The sequence below is a fragment of the Phyllobates terribilis genome, unplaced genomic scaffold (assembly GCF_046119375.1).
Source record: "Phyllobates terribilis strain yellow unplaced genomic scaffold, ASM4611937v1 Scaffold_13__5_contigs__length_258822181, whole genome shotgun sequence".
Taxonomy (NCBI): Eukaryota; Metazoa; Chordata; class Amphibia; order Anura; family Dendrobatidae; genus Phyllobates; species Phyllobates terribilis.
Genome location: NW_027362773.1, coordinates 176,378,160 through 176,398,450, shown reverse-complemented (window position 1 = coordinate 176,398,450; position 20,291 = coordinate 176,378,160). Strand labels below are relative to the sequence as shown.

Below are 20,291 nucleotides of genomic sequence, written 5' to 3'. Positions count from 1 at the left end.
AGAGGGATCTATTATACAGAGTCATTACACACAGAGGGATCTATTATATAGAGTCATTACACACAGAGGGATTTATTATATAGAGTCATTACAGACAGAGGGATCTATTATATAGAGTCATTACACACAGAGCGATCTATTATATAGTCATTACACACAGAGGGATCTATTATATAGAGTCATTACACACAGAGGGATCTATTATATAGAGTCATTACACACAGAGGGATCTATTATATAGAGTCATTACACACAGAGGGATCTATTATATAGAGTAATTACACACAGAGCGATCTATTATATAGAGTCATTACACACAGAGGGATCTATTATATAGAGTCATTACACAGAGGGATCTATTATATAGAGTCATTACACACAGAGGGATCTATTATATAGAGTCATTACACACAGAGGGATCTATTATATAGAGTCATTACAAACAGAGGGATCTATTATATAGAGTCATTACACACAGAGGGATCTATTATATAGAGTCATTACAAACAGAGGGATCTATTATATAGAGTCATTACACACAGAGGGATCTATTATATAGAGTCATTACACACAGAGGGATCTATTATATAGAGTCATTACACACAGAGGGATCTATTATATAGAGTCATTACACACAGAGGGATCTATTATATAGAGCAATTACACAGAGGGATCAATTATATAGAGTCATTACACACAGAGGGATCTATTATAGAGTCATTACACACAAAGGGATCTATTATATAGAGTCATTACACACAGAGTGATCTATTATATAGAGTCATTACACACAGAGGGATCTATTATATAGAGTCATCACACACAGGGATCTATTAAATAGTCATTACACGCAGAGGGATCTATTATATAGAGTCATTACACACAGAGGGATCTATTATATAGAGTCATTACACACAGAGGGATCTATTATATAGAGTCATTACACGCAGAGGGATCTATTATATAGAGTCATTACACACAGAGGGATCTATTATATAGAGTCATTACACACAGGGATCTATTAAATAGTCATTACACGCAGAGGGATCTATTATATAGAGTCATTACACACAGAGGGATCTATTATATAGAGTCATTACACACAGAGGGATCTATTATATAGAGTCATTACACACAGAGGGATCTATTGTATAGAGTCATTACACACAGAGGGATCTATTATATAGTCATTACACACAGAGCGATCTATTATATAGAGTCATTACACGCAGAGTGATCTATTATATAGAGTCATTACACACAGAGGGATATATTATATAGTCATTACACGCAGAGGGATCTATTATATGGAGTCATTACACACAGAGGGATCTATTATATGGAGTCATTACACACAGAGGGATCTATTATATAGTCATTACACACAGAGGGATCTAATATATAGTCATTACACACAGAGGGATCTATTATATAGAGTCATTACAAACAGAGGGATCTATTATATAGAGTCATTACACACAGAGGGATCTATTATATAGAGTAATTGCACACAGAGCGATCTATTATATAGAGTCATTACACACAGAGGGATCTATTATATAGAGTCATTACACAGAGGGATCTATTATATAGTCATTACACACAGAGCGATCTATTATATAGAGTCATTACACACAGAGAGATCTATTATATAGAGTCATTACACACAGAGGGATCTATTATATAGAGTCATTACACACAGAGGGATCTATTATATAGAGTCATTACACACAGAGGGATCTATTATATAGAGTCATTACACACAGAGTGATCTATTATATAGAGTCATTACACACAGAGGGATCTATTATATAGAGTCATCACACACAGAGGGATCTATTATATAGAGTCATTACACACAGAGGGATCTATTATATAGAGTCATTACACACAGAGCGATCTATTATATAGTCATTACACACAGAGGGATCTATTATATAGAGTCATTACACACAGAGGGATCTATTATATAGAGTCATTACACACAGAGGGATCTATTATATAGAGTCATTACACACAGAGGGATCTATTATATAGAGTAATTACACACAGAGCGATCTATTATATAGAGTCATTACACACAGAGGGATCTATTATATAGAGTCATTACACAGAGGGATCTATTATATAGTCATTACACACAGAGCGATCTATTATATAGAGTCATTACACACAGAGAGATCTATTATATAGAGTCATTACACACAGAGGGATCTATTATATAGAGTCATTACACACAGAGGGATCTATTATATAGAGTCATTACACACAGAGGGATCTATTATATAGTCATTACACACAGAGGGATCTATTATACAGTCATTACAAACAGAGGGATCTATTATATAGAGTCATTACACACAGAGGGATTTATTATATAGAGTCATTACAGACAGAGGGATCTATTATATAGAGTCATTACACACAGAGCGATCTATTATATAGAGTCATTACACACAGAGGGATCTATTATATAGAGTCATTACACACAGAGGGATCTATTATATAGAGTCATTACACACAGAGGGATCTATTATATAGAGTCATTACACACAGAGGGATCTATTATATAGAGTCATTACAAACAGAGGGATCTATTATATAGAGTCATTACACACAGAGGGATCTATTATATAGAGTCATTACAAACAGAGGGATCTATTATATAGAGTCATTACACACAGAGGGATCTATTATATAGAGTCATTACACACAGAGGGATCTATTATATAGAGTCATTACACACAGAGGGATCTATTATATAGAGTCATTACACACAGAGGGATCTATTATATAGAGCAATTACACAGAGGGATCAATTATATAGAGTCATTACACACAGAGGGATCTATTATAGAGTCATTACACACAAAGGGATCTATTATATAGAGTCATTACACACAGAGTGATCTATTATATAGAGTCATTACACACAGAGGGATCTATTATATAGAGTCATCACACACAGGGATCTATTAAATAGTCATTACACGCAGAGGGATCTATTATATAGAGTCATTACACACAGAGGGATCTATTATATAGAGTCATTACACACAGAGGGATCTATTATATAGAGTCATTACACGCAGAGGGATCTATTATATAGAGTCATTACACACAGAGGGATCTATTATATAGAGTCATTACACACAAGGATCTATTAAATAGTCATTACACGCAGAGGGATCTATTATATAGAGTCATTACACACAGAGGGATCTATTATATAGAGTCATTACACACAGAGGGATCTATTATATAGAGTCATTACACACAGAGGGATCTATTATATAGAGTCATTACACACAGAGGGATCTATTATATAGTCATTACACACAGAGCGATCTATTATATAGAGTCATTACACGCAGAGTGATCTATTATATAGAGTCATTACACACAGAGGGATATATTATATAGAGTCATCACACACAGAGGGATCTATTATATAGAGTCATTACACACAGAGGGATCTATCATATAGTCATTACACACAGGGATCTATTATATAGTCATTACACGCAGAGGGATCTATTATATAGAGTCATTACACACAGAGTGATCTATTATATAGAGTCATTACAGACAGAGTGATCTATTATATAGAGTCATTACACACAGAGGGATATATTATATAGAGTCATCACACACAGAGGGATCTATTATATAGAGTCATTACACACAGAGGGATCTATTATATAGAGTCATTACACACAGGGATCTATTATATAGTCATTACACGCAGAGGGATCTATTATATAGAGTCATTACACACAGAGGGATCTATTATATAGAGTCATTACACAAAGAGGGATCTAATATATAGTCATTACACACAGAGGGATCTATTACATAGAGTCATTACACACAGAAGGATCTATTATATAGAGTCATTACACACAGAAGGATCTATTATAGAGTCATTACACACAGAGGGATCTATTATATAGAGTCATTACACACTGGGATCTATTATATAGTCATTACACGCAGAGGGATCTATTATATGGAGTCATTACACACAGAGGGATCTATTATATGGAGTCATTACACACAGAGGGATCTATTATATAATCATTACACACAGAGGGATCTAATATATAGTCATTACACACAGAGGGATCTATTATATAGAGTCATTACAAACAGAGGGATCTATTATATAGAGTCATTACACACAGAGGGATCTATTATATAGAGTAATTGCACACAGAGCGATCTATTATATAGAGTCATTACACACAGAGGGATCTATTATATAGAGTCATTACACAGAGGGATCTATTATATAGTCATTACACACAGAGCGATCTATTATATAGAGTCATTACACACAGAGAGATCTATTATATAGTCATTACACACAGAGGGATCTATTATATAGAGTCATTACACACAGAGGGATCTATTATATAGAGTCATTACACACAGAGGGATCTATTATATAGAGTCATTACACACAGAGTGATCTATTATATAGAGTCATTACACACAGAGGGATCTATTATATAGAGTCATCACACACAGAGGGATCTATTATATAGAGTCATTACACACAGAGGGATCTATTATATAGAGTCATTACACACAGGGATCTATTAAATAGTCATTACACGCAGAGGGATCTATTATACAGAGTCATTACACACAGAGGGATCTATTATATAGAGTCATTACACACAGAGGGATTTATTATATAGATTCATTACAGACAGAGGGATCTATTATATAGAGTCATTACACACAGAGCGATCTATTATATAGTCATTACACACAGAGGGATCTATTATATAGAGTCATTACACACAGAGGGATCTATTATATAGAGTCATTACACACAGAGGGATCTATTATATAGAGTCATTACACACAGAGGGATCTATTATATAGAGTAATTACACACAGAGCGATCTATTATATAGAGTCATTACACACAGAGGGATCTATTATATAGAGTCATTACACAGAGGGATCTATTATATAGTCATTACACACAGAGCGATCTATTATATAGAGTCATTACACACAGAGAGATCTATTATATAGAGTCATTACACACAGAGGGATCTATTATATAGAGTCATTACACACAGAGGGATCTATTATATAGAGTCATTACACACAGAGGGATCTATTATATAGAGTCATTACACGCAGAGGGATCTATTATATAGAGTCATTACACACAGAGGGATCTATTATATAGAGTCATTACACACAGAGGGTTCTATTATATAGAGTCATTACACGCAGAGGGATCTATTATATAGAGTCATTACACACAGAGGGATCTATTATATAGAGTCATTACACACAGGGATCTATTAAATAGTCATTACACGCAGAGGGATCTATTATATAGAGTCATTACACACAGAGGGATCTATTATATAGAGTCATTACACACAGAGGGATCTATTATATAGAGTCATTACACACAGAGGGATCTATTATATAGAGTCATTACACACAGAGGGATCTATTATATAGTCATTACACACAGAGCGATCTATTATATAGAGTCATTACACGCAGAGTGATCTATTATATAGAGTCATTACACACAGAGGGATATATTATATAGAGTCATCACACACAGAGGGATCTATTATATAGAGTCATTACACACAGAGGGATCTATCATATAGTCATTACACACAGGGATCTATTATATAGTCATTACACGCAGAGGGATCTATTATATAGAGTCATTACACACAGAGTGATCTATTATATAGAGTCATTACAGACAGAGTGATCTATTATATAGAGTCATTACACACAGAGGGATATATTATATAGAGTCATCACACACAGAGGGATCTATTATATAGAGTCATTACACACAGAGGGATCTATTATATAGAGTCATTACACACAGGGATCTATTATATAGTCATTACACGCAGAGGGATCTATTATATAGAGTCATTACACGCAGAGGGATCTATTATATAGCGTCATTACACAAAGAGGGATCTAATATATAGTCATTACACACAGAGGGATCTATTATATAGAGTCATTACACACAGAAGGATCTATTATATAGAGTCATTACACACAGAAGGATCTATTATAGAGTCATTACACACAGAGGGATCTATTATATAGAGTCATTACACACTGGGATCTATTATATAGTCATTACACGCAGAGGGATCTATTATATGGAGTCATTACACACAGAGGGATCTATTATATGGAGTCATTACACACAGAGGGATCTATTATATAGTCATTACACACAGAGGGATCTAATATATAGTCATTACACACAGAGGGATCTATTATATAGAGTCATTACAAACAGAGGGATCTATTATATAGAGTCATTACACACAGAGGGATCTATTATATAGAGTAATTGCACACAGAGCGATCTATTATATAGAGTCATTACACACAGAGGGATCTATTATATAGAGTCATTACACAGAGGGATCTATTATATAGTCATTACACACAGAGCGATCTATTATATAGAGTCATTACACACAGAGAGATCTATTATATAGAGTCATTACACACAGAGGGATCTATTATATAGAGTTATTACACACAGAGGGATCTATTATATAGAGTCATTACACACAGAGGGATCTATTATATTGAGCCATTACACACAGAGTGATCTATTATATAGAGTCATTACACACAGAGGGATCTATTATATAGAGTCATCACACACAGAGGGATCTATTATATAGAGTCATTACACACAGAGGGATCTATTATATAGAGTCATTACACACAGGGATCTATTAAATAGTCATTACACGCAGAGGGATCTATTATACAGAGTCATTACACACAGAGGGATCTATTATATAGAGTCATTACACACAGAGGGATTTATTATATAGAGTCATTACAGACAGAGGGATCTATTATATAGAGTCATTACACACAGAGCGATCTATTATATAGTCATTACACACAGAGGGATCTATTATATAGAGTCATTACACACAGAGGGATCTATTATATAGAGTCATTACACACAGAGGGATCTATTATATAGAGTCATTACACACAGAGGGATCTATTATATAGAGTCATTACACACAGAGCGATCTATTATATAGAGTCATTACACACAGAGGGATCTATTATATAGAGTCATTACACAGAGGGATCTATTATATAGTCATTACACACAGAGCGATCTATTATATAGAGTCATTACACGCAGAGAGATCTATTATATAGAGTCATTACACACAGAGGGATCTATTATATAGAGTCATTACACACAGAGGGATCTATTATATAGAGTCATTACACACAGAGGGATCTATTATATAGTCATTACACACAGAGGGATCTATTATACAGTCATTACAAACAGAGGGATCTATTATATAGAGTCATTACACACAGAGGGATTTATTATATAGAGTCATTACAGACAGAGGGATCTATTATATAGAGTCATTACACACAGAGCGATCTATTATATAGAGTCAATACACACAGAGGGATCTATTATATAGAGTCATTACACACAGAGGGATCTATTATATAGAGTCATTACACACAGAGGGATCTATTATATAGAGTCATTACACACAGAGGGATCTATTATATAGAGTCATTACACACAGAGGGATCTATTATATAGAGTCATTACACACAGAGGGATCTATTATATAGAGTCATTACACACAGGGATCTATTAAATAGTCATTACACGCAGAGGGATCTATTATACAGAGTCATTACACACAGAGGGATCTATTATATAGAGTCATTACACACAGAGGGATTTATTATATAGAGTCATTACAGACAGAGGGATCTATTATATAGAGTCATTACACACAGAGCGATCTATTATATAGTCATTACACACAGAGGGATCTATTATATAGAGTCATTACACACAGAGGGATCTATTATATAGAGTCATTACACACAGAGGGATCTATTATATAGAGTCATTACACACAGAGGGATCTATTATATAGAGTAATTACACACAGAGCGATCTATTATATAGAGTCAATACACACAGAGGGATCTATTATATAGAGTCATTACACAGAGGGATCTATTATATAGTCATTACACACAGAGCGATCTATTATATAGAGTCATTACACACAGAGAGATCTATTATATAGAGTCATTACACACAGAGGGATCTATTATATAGAGTCATTACACACAGAGGGATCTATTATATAGAGTCATTACACACAGAGGGATCTATTATATAGTCATTACACACAGAGGGATCTATTATACAGTCATTACAAACAGAGGGATCTATTATATAGAGTCATTACACACAGAGGGATTTATTATATAGAGTCATTACAGACAGAGGGATCTATTATATAGAGTCATTACACACAGAGCGATCTATTATATAGAGTCATTACACACAGAGGGACCTATTATATAGAGTCATTACACACAGAGGGATCTATTATATAGAGTCATTACACACAGAGGGATCTATTATATAGAGTCATTACACACAGAGGGATCTATTATATAGAGTCATTACACACAGAGGGATCTATTATATAGAGTCATTACAAATAGAGGGATCTATTATATAGAGTCATTACACACAGAGGGATCTATTATATAGAGTCATTACAAACAGAGGGATCTATTATATAGAGTCATTACACACAGAGGGATCTATTATATAGAGTCATTACACACAGAGGGATCTATTATATAGAGTCATTACACACAGAGGGATCTATTATATAGAGTCATTACACACAGAGGGATCTATTATATAGAGTCATTACACACAGAGGGATCTATTAGATAGTCATTACACACAGAGTGATCTATTATATAGAGTCATTACACACAGAGGGATCTATTATACAGAGTCATTATGCACAGAGGGATCTATTATATAGAGTCATTACACACAGAGGGATCTATTATATAGAGTCATTACACACAGAGTGATCTATTATATAGAGTCATTACACACAGAGCGATCTATTATATAGAGTCATTACACACAGAGGGATCTATTATATAGAGTCATTACACACAGAGGGATCTATTATCTATTATATAGAGTCATTACACACAGAGGGATCTATTATATAGAGTCATTACACACAGAGGGATCTATTATATAGAGTTATTACACACAGAGGGATCTATTATATAGAGTCATTACACACAGAGGGATCTATTATATAGAGTTATTACACGCAGAGGGATCTATTATATAGAGTCATTACACACAGAGGGATCTATTATATAGAGTCATTACACGCAGAGGGATCTATTATATAGAGTCATTACACGCAGAGGGATCTATTATATAGAGTCATTATACACAGAGGGATCTATTATATAGTCATTACACACAGAGGGATCTATTATATAGAGTCATTACACACAGAGCGATCTATTATATAGAGTCATTACACACAGAGGGATCTATTATATAGAGTCATTACACACAGAGGGATCTATTATATTGAGTCATTACACACAGAGGGATCCATTATATAGAGTCATTACACGCAGAGGGATCTATTATATAGAGTCATTACACACAGAGTGATCTATTATATAGAGTCATTACACACAGAGGGATCTATTATATAGAGTCATCACACACAGGGATCTATTAAATAGTCATTACACGCAGAGGGATCTATTATATAGAGTCATTACACACAGAGGGATCTATTATATAGAGTCATTACACACAGAGGGATCTATTATATAGAGTCATTACACGCAGAGGGATCTATTATATAGAGTCATTACACACAGAGGGATCTATTATATAGAGTCATTACACACAGGGATCTATTAAATAGTCATTACACGCAGAGGGATCTATTATATAGAGTCATTACACACAGAGGGATCTATTATATAGAGTCATTACACACAGAGGGATCTATTATATAGAGTCATTACACACAGCGGGATCTATTATATAGAGTCATTACACACAGAGGGATCTATTATATAGTCATTACACACAGAGCGATCTATTATATAGAGTCATTACACGCAGAGTGATCTATTATATAGAGTCATTACACACAGAGGGATATATTATATAGAGTCATCACACACAGAGCGATCTATTATATAGAGTCATTACACACAGATGGATCTATCATATAGTCATTACACACAGGGATCTATTATATAGTCATTACACGCAGAGGGATCTATTATATAGAGTCATTACACACAGAGGGATCTATTATATAGAGTCATTACACACAGAGTGATCTATTATATAGAGTCATTACAGACAGAGTGATCTATTATATAGAGTCATTATACACAGAGGGATATATTATATAGAGTCATCACACACAGAGGGATCTATTATATAGAGTCATTACACACAGAGGGATCTATTATATAGAGTCATTACACACAGGGATCTATTATATAGTCATTACACGCAGAGGGATCTATTATATAGAGTCATTACACACAGAGGGATCTATTATATAGAGTCATTACACAAAGAGGGATCTAATATATAGTCATTACACACAGAGGGATCTATTACATAGAGTCATTACACACAGAAGGATCTATTATATAGAGTCATTACGGGATCTATTATATAGAGTCATTACACACTGGGATCTATTATATAGTCATTACACGCAGAGGGATCTATTATATGGAGTCATTACACACAGAGGGATCTATTATATGGAGTCATTACACACAGAGGGATCTATTATATAGTCATTACACACAGAGGGATCTAATATATAGTCATTACACACAGAGGGATCTATTATATAGAGTCATTACAGACAGAGGGATCTATTATATAGAGTCATTACACACAGAGGGATCTATTATATAGAGTCATTACACACAGAGGGATGTATTATATAGAGTCATTACACGCAGAGGGATCTATTATATAGAGTCATTACACACAGAGTGATCTATTATATAGAGTCATTACACACAGAGGGATATATTATATAGAGTCATCACACACAGAGGGATCTATTATATAGAGTCATTACACACAGAGGGATCTATTATATAGAGTCATTACACACAGAGTGATCTATTATATAGAGTCATTACACACAGAGGGATATATTATATAGAGTCATCACACACAGAGGGATCTATTATATAGAGTCATTACACACAGAGGGATCTATTATATAGAGTCATTACGCACAGGGATCTATTATATAGTCATTACACACAGAGGGATCTATTATATAGAGTCATTACACACAGAGGGATCTATTATATAGAGTCATTACACACAGAGGGATCTATTATATAGAGTCATTACACACAGAGGGATCTATTATATAGAGTCATTACACACAGAGGGATCTATTATATAGAGTCATTACACACAGAGGGATCTATTATATAGTCATTACACACAGAGCGATCTATTATATAGAGTTATTACATGCAGAGTGATCTATTATATAGAGTCATTACACACAGAGGGATATATTATATAGAGTCATCACACACAGAGGGATCTATTATATAGAGTCATTACACACAGAGGGATCTATTATACAGTCATTACACACAGGGATCTATTATATAGTCATTACACGCAGAGGGATCTATTATAGAGTCATTACACGCAGAGGGATCTATTATATAGAATCATTACACAGAGTGATCTATTATATAGAGTCATTACACACAGAGTGATCTATTATATACTGTCATTACACACAGAGGGATATATTATATAGAGTCATCACACACAGAGGGATCTATTATATAGAGTCATTACACACAGAGGGATCTATTATATAGAGTCATTACACACAGAGGGATCTATTATATAGTCATTACACACAGAGGGATCCATTATATAGTCATTACACACAGAGGGATCTAATATATAGTCATTACACACAGAGGGATCTATTATATAGAGTCATTACACACAGAAGGATCTATTATATAGAGTCATTACACACAGAGGGATCTATTATATAGAGTCATTACACACAGAATGATCTATTATAGAGTCATTACACACAGAGGGATCTATTATATAGAGTCATTACATACAGGGATCTATTATATAGTCATTACACGCAGAGGGATCTATTATATAGAGTCATTACACACAGAGGGATCTATTATATAGTCATTACACACAGAGGGATCTAATATATAGTCATTACACACAGAGAGATCTATTATATAGAGTCATTACACACAGAGGGGTCTATTATATAGAGTCATTACACACAGAGGGATCTAATATATAGTCATTACACACAGAGGGATCTATTATATAGAGTCATTACACACAGAGGGATCTATTTCAGGTGTTTATTTCTGTTAATGTTGATGATTATGGCTTACAGCCAATGAAAACACAGAAGGCATTATCTCAGTAAATTAGAATACTTTATAAGAACAACTTAAAAATGATTTTAAAATCCGAAATTTCCTACTGAAATATATGTTCAGTAAATGTGCCTCAATACTTGGTCGGGCTCCTTGTGCATCAATTACTGCATCAATGCGGCAATGTGGCATGGAGGGATCAGCCTGTGGCATGGAGGGATCAGCCTGTGGCATGGAGGGATCAGCCTGTTTCATGGAGGGATCAGCCTGTGGCATGGAGGGATCAGCCTGTGGCATGGAGGGATCAGCCTGTGTCATGGAGGGATCAGCCTGTGTCATGGAGGGATCAGCCTATGGCCCTGCTGAGGAGTTATGGAAGCCCAGGTGGCTTTGATAGCAGCCTTCAGCTCGTCTGCATTGTTGGCTCTGGGGTCTCATCTTCCTCTTGACAATAACCCATAGATTCTCTATAATAGATCCTCTATGGGGTTAAGGTCAGGCGAGTTTGCGGCCAATCAAGCACAGTGATACTGTTGTGTGTAAACCAGGTATTGGTACTTTTGGCCTGTGGACAGGGGCCAAGCCCTGCTGTCGAATGACATTTCCATCTGCAAAAAGCTTGTCGGCAGAGAAGCATGAAGTGCTGTAAAATGTCCTGGTAGACGGCTGCGCTGACTTTGGTCCTGATAAAACACAGTGGACCTCCACCAGCAGATGACATGGCTCCCCAAACCATCACTGATTGTGGAGACTTCACACTAGACCTCCAGCAGCTTGGATTGTGGCCTCTCCACTCTTCCTCCAGACTGCGACATTGTGGAGTGTGTCAATGACTGCCTTCTGGACATCTGTCAAGTCAGCAGTCTTCCCCATGATTGTGGAGCCTACTGAAACAGACTAAGGGACATTTTTTAATGCGTAGGAAGCCTTTGCATGTGCTTTTTGTTAATTATTCTAATTTACTGAGATGAGTTTTGTGTTTTCATTGGCTGTAAGCCATAATAATCAACATTCACAGAAATAAACACATGAAATACATCACTCTGTTTGTAATGACTCTGTCAGGGCTGAGCAAACTGCGGCCCTCGGGCAACAACCGGCCCTCTGACAGCTTCTGTGCGGCACGCGGGCCACATCCGGCCCTCTGACTGCTTCTGTGCGGCTCGCGGGCCACATCCGGCCCTCTGACTGCTTCTGTGCGGCTCGCAGGCCACATCCGGCCCTCTGACTGCTTCTGTGCGGCTTGCGGGCCACAACAGACCCTCTGACTGCTTTTGTGTGGCTCACGGGCCACATCCGACCCTCTGACTGCTTCTGTGCGGCTCGCGGGCCACATCCGGCCCTTCAACTGCTTCCGTGCGGCTCGCGGGCCACATCCAGCCCTCTGACTGCTTCTGTGCAGCTCGCGGGCCACATCCGGCCCTCTGACTTCTTCTGTGCGGCTCGCGGGCCACATCCGGCCCTCAGACTTCTTCTGTGCGGCTCACGGGCCACATCCGGCCCTCTGACTTCTGTGCGTCTCGCGGGCCACATTCGGCTTCCTGACTGCTTCTGTGCGGCCCCGGGGCCACATTCGGCCCTCTGACTGCTTCTGTGCGGCTCGTGGGCCACATCCGGCCTCGGGACTGCATCTGTGTGGCCCCCGGGCCACATCCGGCCCTCTGACTGCTTCTGTGCGGCCCCCGGGCCACATCCGGCCCTCTGACTGCTTCTGTGCGGCCCCCGGGCCACATCCGGCCCTCTGACTGCTTCTTTGCGGCTCGCGGGCCACATCAGGCCCTCTGACTGCTTCTGTGCGGCTCGCGGGCCACATCCGGCCCTCTGACTGCTTTTTTCCGGCCCCCGGGCCACATCCGGCCCTCTGACTGCTTCTGTGCGGCCCCCGGGCCACATCGGGCCCTCTGACTGCTTCTTTGCGGCTCGCGGGCCACATCCGGCCCTCTGACTGCTTCTTTGCGGCTCGCGGGCCACATCCGGCCCTCTGACTGCTTCTTTGCGGCTCGCGGGCCACATCCGGCCCTCTGACTGCTTCTTTGCGGCTCGCGGGCCACATCCGGCCCTCTGACTGCTTCTTTGCGGCCCTCGGGCCACATCCTGCCCTCCGAATGCTTCTGTGCGGCCCGCGGGCCACATCCGGCCCTCCAAATGCTTCTGTGCGGCCCCCGGGCCACATCCGGCCCTCCGAATGCTTCTGTGCGGCTCGCAGGCCACATCCGGCCCTCTGACCGCTTCTGTGGGGCCCGCGGGCCACATCCGGCCCTCTGACCGCTTCTGTGCGGCCCGCGGGCCACATCCGGCTCTCCAAATGCTTCTGTGCGGCCCGCGGGCCACATCCGGCCCTCCAAATGCTTCTGTGCGGCCCCCGGGCCACATCCGGCCCTCTGACCGCTTCTGTGGGGCCCGCGGGCCACATCCGGCTCTCCGAATGCTTCTGTCCAGCCGCTGACACAGGAGAAAGCCTGAGCTGGGAATCTGATGTTACTCAGACTTCGCATTCTGATTGTAGCTCCGCCCCCTGTGGATGCCGTCTTCTCATTGGTGGATGCCTTCTTCTCATTGGTGGATGCCGTCTTCTCATTGGTGGATGCCGTCTTCTCATTGGTGGATGCCGTCTTCTCATTGGTGGATGCTGGGATGCTCAGTTCCTCGTTTGCAGAACTGCTCTGATGTCTGCAGGAGTTCAAGAAGAAGGAAGCTGGGACTACTGCACCCATCTGCTGCACATAATGGGCTAGTAGCTTCTCAGTGGAGCCCCCATAGTATAAAATAACAGCTAGGAGCTGACACTGTCTGCTGTGCTGATCAGCTCCTTTCTCACACTGCAGTTCACATTCAGTGAGAGCAGCTAATTATCTGCAGCTCACTGAGTCTTCCCCTGGCAGCTCAGGCTGATAGCAGATAACACTTGTGTTCCTAGTGAATGACTCCCCACATACTCTGCTGCTCCCCACTTACTCTGCTGCCCCTCACATACTCTGCTGCCCCCCACATACTCTGCTGCTCCCCACATGCTCTGCTGCCCCCCACATGCTCTGCTGCTCCCCACATACTCTGCTGCCCCCCACATGCTCTGCTGCTCCCCACATACTCTGCTGCCCCTCACATACTCTGCTGCCCCCACATACTCTGCTGCCCCCCACATACTCTGCTGCTCCCCACATGCTCTGCTGCTCCCCACATACTCTGCTGCCCCCCACATACTCTGCTGCTCCCCACATGCTCTGCTGCCCCCCACATACTCTGCTGCTCCCCACATACTCTGCTGCCCCCCACATACTCTGCTGCTCCCCACATACTCTGCTGCCCCTCACATGCTCTGCTGCTCCCCACATGCTCTGCTGCCCCCCACATACTCTGCTGCTCCCCACATTCTCTGCTGCCCCTCACATACTCTGCTGCCCCCCACATACTCTGCTGCCCCCCACATACTCTGCTGCCCCTCACATACTCTGCTGCTCCCCACATGCTCTGCTGCCCCCCACATACTCTGCTGCTCCCCACATACTCTGCTGCCCCTCACATACTCTGCTGCTCCCCACATACTCTGCTGCCCCTCACATGCTCTGCTGCTCCCCACATACTCTGCTGCCCCTCACATACTCTGCTGCTCCCCACATGCTCTGCTGCCCCCCACATACTCTGCTGCTCCCCACATACTCTGCTGCCCCTCACATACTCTGCTGCTCCCCACATACTCTGCTGCTCCCCACATACTCTGCTGCCCCTCACATACTCTGCTGCTCCCCACATACTCTGCTGCTCCCCACATACTCTGCTGCCCCCCACATACTCTGCTGCTCCCCACATACTCTGCTGCTCTCCACATGCTCTGCTGCTCCCCACACTGCCCTTCTACTGCTCCCCACATACTCTGCTGCTCCCCGCACAGCCCTTCTACTGCTCCCCACATGCTCTGCTGCCCCCCACATACTCTGCTGCTCCCCACATACTCTGCTGCCCCCCACATACTCTGCTGCTCCCCACATGCTCTGCTGCCCCCACATACTCTGCTGCTCTCCACATGCTCTGCTGCCCCCCACCATACTCTGCTGCTCCCCACACTGCCCTTCTACTGCTCCCCACATACTCTGCTGCCCCCCACATGCTCTGCTGCTCCCCACATGCTCTGCTGCCCCCCACCATACTCTGCTGCTCCCCACACTGCCCTTCTACTGCCCCCCACATACTCTGCTGCCCCCCACATGCTCTGCTGCTCCCCACATGCTCTGCTGCTCTCCACATGCTCTGCTGCCCCCCACCATACTCTGCTGCTCCCCACACTGCCCTTCTACTGCTCCCCACATACTCTGCTGCCCCCCACATGCTCTGCTGCTCCCCACATGCTCTGCTGCTCTCCACATGCTCTGCTGCCCCCCACATACTCTGCTGCTCCCCACATACTCTGCTGCCCCTCACATACTCTGCTGCCCCCGACATACTCTGCTGCCCCCCACATACTCTGCTGCTCCCCACATACTCTGCTGCTCTCCACATGCTCTGCTGCCCCCCACCATACTCTGCTGCTCCCCACACTGCCCTTCTACTGCTCCCCACATACTCTGCTGCCCCCCACATGCTCTGCTGCTCCCCACATGCTCTGCTGCCCCCCACATACTCTGCTGCTCCCCACATGCTCTGCTGCCCACCACATACTCTGCTGCTCCCCACATGCTCTGCTGCCCCCCACATACTCTGCTGCTCCCCACATGCTCTGCTGCCCCCCACATACTCTGCTGCTCTCCACATGCTCTGCTGCCCCCCACATACTCTGCTGCTCCCCACATACTCTGCTGCCCCTCACATACTCTGCTGCCCCCCACATACTCTGCTGCCCCCCACATACTCTGCTGCTCTCCACATGCTCTGCTGCCCCCCACCATACTCTGCTGCTCCCCACACTGCCCTTCTACTGCTCCCCACATACTCTGCTGCTCCCCACATACTCTGCTGCTCCCCACATACTCTGCTGCTCCCCACATGCTCTGCTGCCCCCCACATACTCTGCTGCTCCCCACATACTCTGCTGCTCCCCACATACTCTGCTGCCCCTCACATACTCTGCTGCCCCCCACATACTCTGCTGCTCCCCACACTGCTCTTCTACTGCCCCCCACATACTCTCCTGCCCCCCACATACTCTGCTGCTCCCCACATGCTCTGCTGCTCCCCACATACTCTGCTGCCCCTCACATACTCTGCTGCCCCCCACATACTCTGCTGCTCCCCACACTGCTCTTCTACTGCTCCCCACATGCTCTGCTGCCCCCCACCATACTCTGCTGCCCCTCACATACTCTGCTGCCCCTCACATACTCTGCTGCCCCTCACATACTCGGCTGCTCCCCACATACTCTGCTGCCCCCCAAATACTCTGCTGCCCCCCACATACTCTGCTGCTCCCCACATACTCTGCTGCCCCCCACATACTCTGCTGCTCCCCACATACTCTGCTGCTCCCCACACTGCCCTTCTACTGCTCCCCACATACTCTGCTGCTCCCCACATGCTCTGCTGCTCCCCACATACTCTGCTAACCCCTCACATACTCTGCTGCCCCCCACATACTCTGCTGCTCCCCACACTGCTCTTCTACTGCTCCCCACATACTCTGCTGCTCCCCACATGCTCTGCTGCTCCCCACATACTCTGCTAACCCCTCACATACTCTCCTGCCCCCCACATACTCTGCTGCTCCCCACATACTCTGCTGCTCCCCACATGCTCTGCTGCCCCCCACATATTCTGCTGCTCCCCACATGCTCTGCTGCCCCCCACATACTCTGCTGCTCCCCACATACTCTGCTGCCCCTCACATACTCTGCTGCCCCCCACATACTCTGCTGCTTCCCACACTGCTCTTCTACTGCCCCCCACATACTCTGCTGCTCCCCACATGCTCTGCTGCTCCCCACATACTCTGCTGCCCCTCACATACTCTGCTGCCCCCCACATACTCTGCTGCTCCCCACACTGCTCTTCTACTGCTCCCCACATGCTCTGCTGCCCCGCACCATACTCTGCTGCCCCTCACATACTCTGCTGCCCCTCACATACTCTGCTGCTCCCCACATACTCTGCTGCTCCCCACATACTCTGCTGCCCCTCACATACTCGGCTGCTCCCCACATACTCTGCTGCCCCCCACATACTCTGCTGCTCCCCACATACTCTGCTGCTCCCCACATACTCTGCTGCCCCTCACATACTCTGCTGCCCCTCACATACTCGGCTGCTCCCCACATACTCTGCTGCCCCCCACATACTCTGCTGCCCCTCACATACTCGGCTGCTCCCCACATACTCTGCTGCTCCCCACATGCTCTGCTGCTCCCCACATACTCTGCTGCCCCTCACATACTCTGCTGCCCCCCACATACTCTGCTGCTCCCCACATACTCTGCTGCCCCTCACATACTCTGCTGCCCCCCACATACTCTGCTGCTCCCCACACTGCTCTTCTACTGCTCCCCACATGCTCTGCTGCCCCCCACCATACTCTGCTGCCCCTCACATACTCTGCTGCTCCCCACATACTCTGCTGCTCCCCACATACTCTGCTGCCCCTCACATACTCTGCTGCCCCTCACATACTCTGCTGCTCCCCACATACTCTGCTGCTCCCCACATACTCTGCTGCCCCTCACATACTCGGCTGCTCCCCACATACTCTGCTGCCCCCCACATACTCTGCTGCTCCCCACATACTCTGCTGCTCCCCACATACTCTGCTGCCCCCCACATACTCTGCTGCTCCCCACACTGCCCTTCTACTGCTCCCCACATACTCTGCTGCCCCCCACATGCTCTGCTGCCCCCCACATACTCTGCTGCTCCCCACATACTCTGCTGCCCCTCACATACTCTGCTGCCCCCCACATACTCTGCTGCCCCCCACATACTCTGCTGCTCCCCACACTGCTCTTCTACTGCCCCCCACATACTCTCCTGCCCCCCACATACTCTGCTGCTCCCCACATGCTCTGCTGCTCCCCACATACTCTGCTGCCCCTCACATACTCTGCTGCCCCCCACATACTCTGCTGCTCCCCACACTGCTCTTCTACTGCTCCCCACATGCTCTGCTGCCCCCCACCATACTCTGCTGCCCCTCACATACTCTGCTGCCCCTCACATACTCTGCTGCCCCTCACATACTCGGCTGCTCCCCACATACTCTGCTGCTCCCCACATACTCTGCTGCCCCTCACATACTCGGCTGCTCCCCACATACTCTGCTGCCCCCCACATACTCTGCTGCTCCCCACATACTCTGCTGCTCCCCACATACTCTGCTGCCCCCCACATACTCTGCTGCTCCCCACACTGCCCTTCTACTGCTCCCCACATACTCTGCTGCTCCCCACATGCTCTGCTGCTCCCCACATACTCTGCTGCCCCTCACATACTCTGCTGCCCCCCACATACTCTGCTGCTCCCCACATACTCTGCTGCCCCTCACATACTCTGCTGCCCCCCACATACTCTGCTGCTCCCCACACTGCTCTTCTACTGCTCCCCACATGCTCTGCTGCCCCCCACCATACTCTGCTGCCCCTCACATACTCTGCTGCCCCTCACATACTCTGCTGCTCCCCACATACTCTGCTGCTCCCCACATACTCTGCTGCCCCTCACATACTCGGCTGCTCCCCACATACTCTGCTGCCCCCCACATACTCTGCTGCTCCCCACATACTCTGCTGCTCCCCACATACTCTGCTGCCCCCCACATACTCTACTGCTCCCCACACTGCCCTTCTACTGCTCCCCACATACTCTGCTGCCCCCCACATACTCTGCTGCTCCCCACATACTCTGCTGCTCCCCACATACTCTGCTGCCCCTCACATACTCTGCTGCCCCCCACATACTCTGCTGCTCCCCACACTGCTCTTCTACTGCCCCCCACATACTCTCCTGCCCCCCACATACTCTGCTGCTCCCCACATGCTCTGCTG

General features: G+C 44.0%; 1 protein-coding gene across 1 annotated transcript in view; it reads right to left on the bottom strand.

Annotated features, from left to right (window-relative positions):
* Positions 1-20,291, bottom strand: part of OTOG (otogelin) — a 650,929-nt gene that overhangs the window by 177,129 nt on the left and 453,509 nt on the right. The window contains exon 41 of the mRNA XM_073657941.1: positions 14,120-15,003. Coding sequence (XP_073514042.1) covers positions 14,120-15,003 — 884 coding nt within the window. The remainder of the gene's footprint in view (positions 1-14,119; positions 15,004-20,291) is intronic.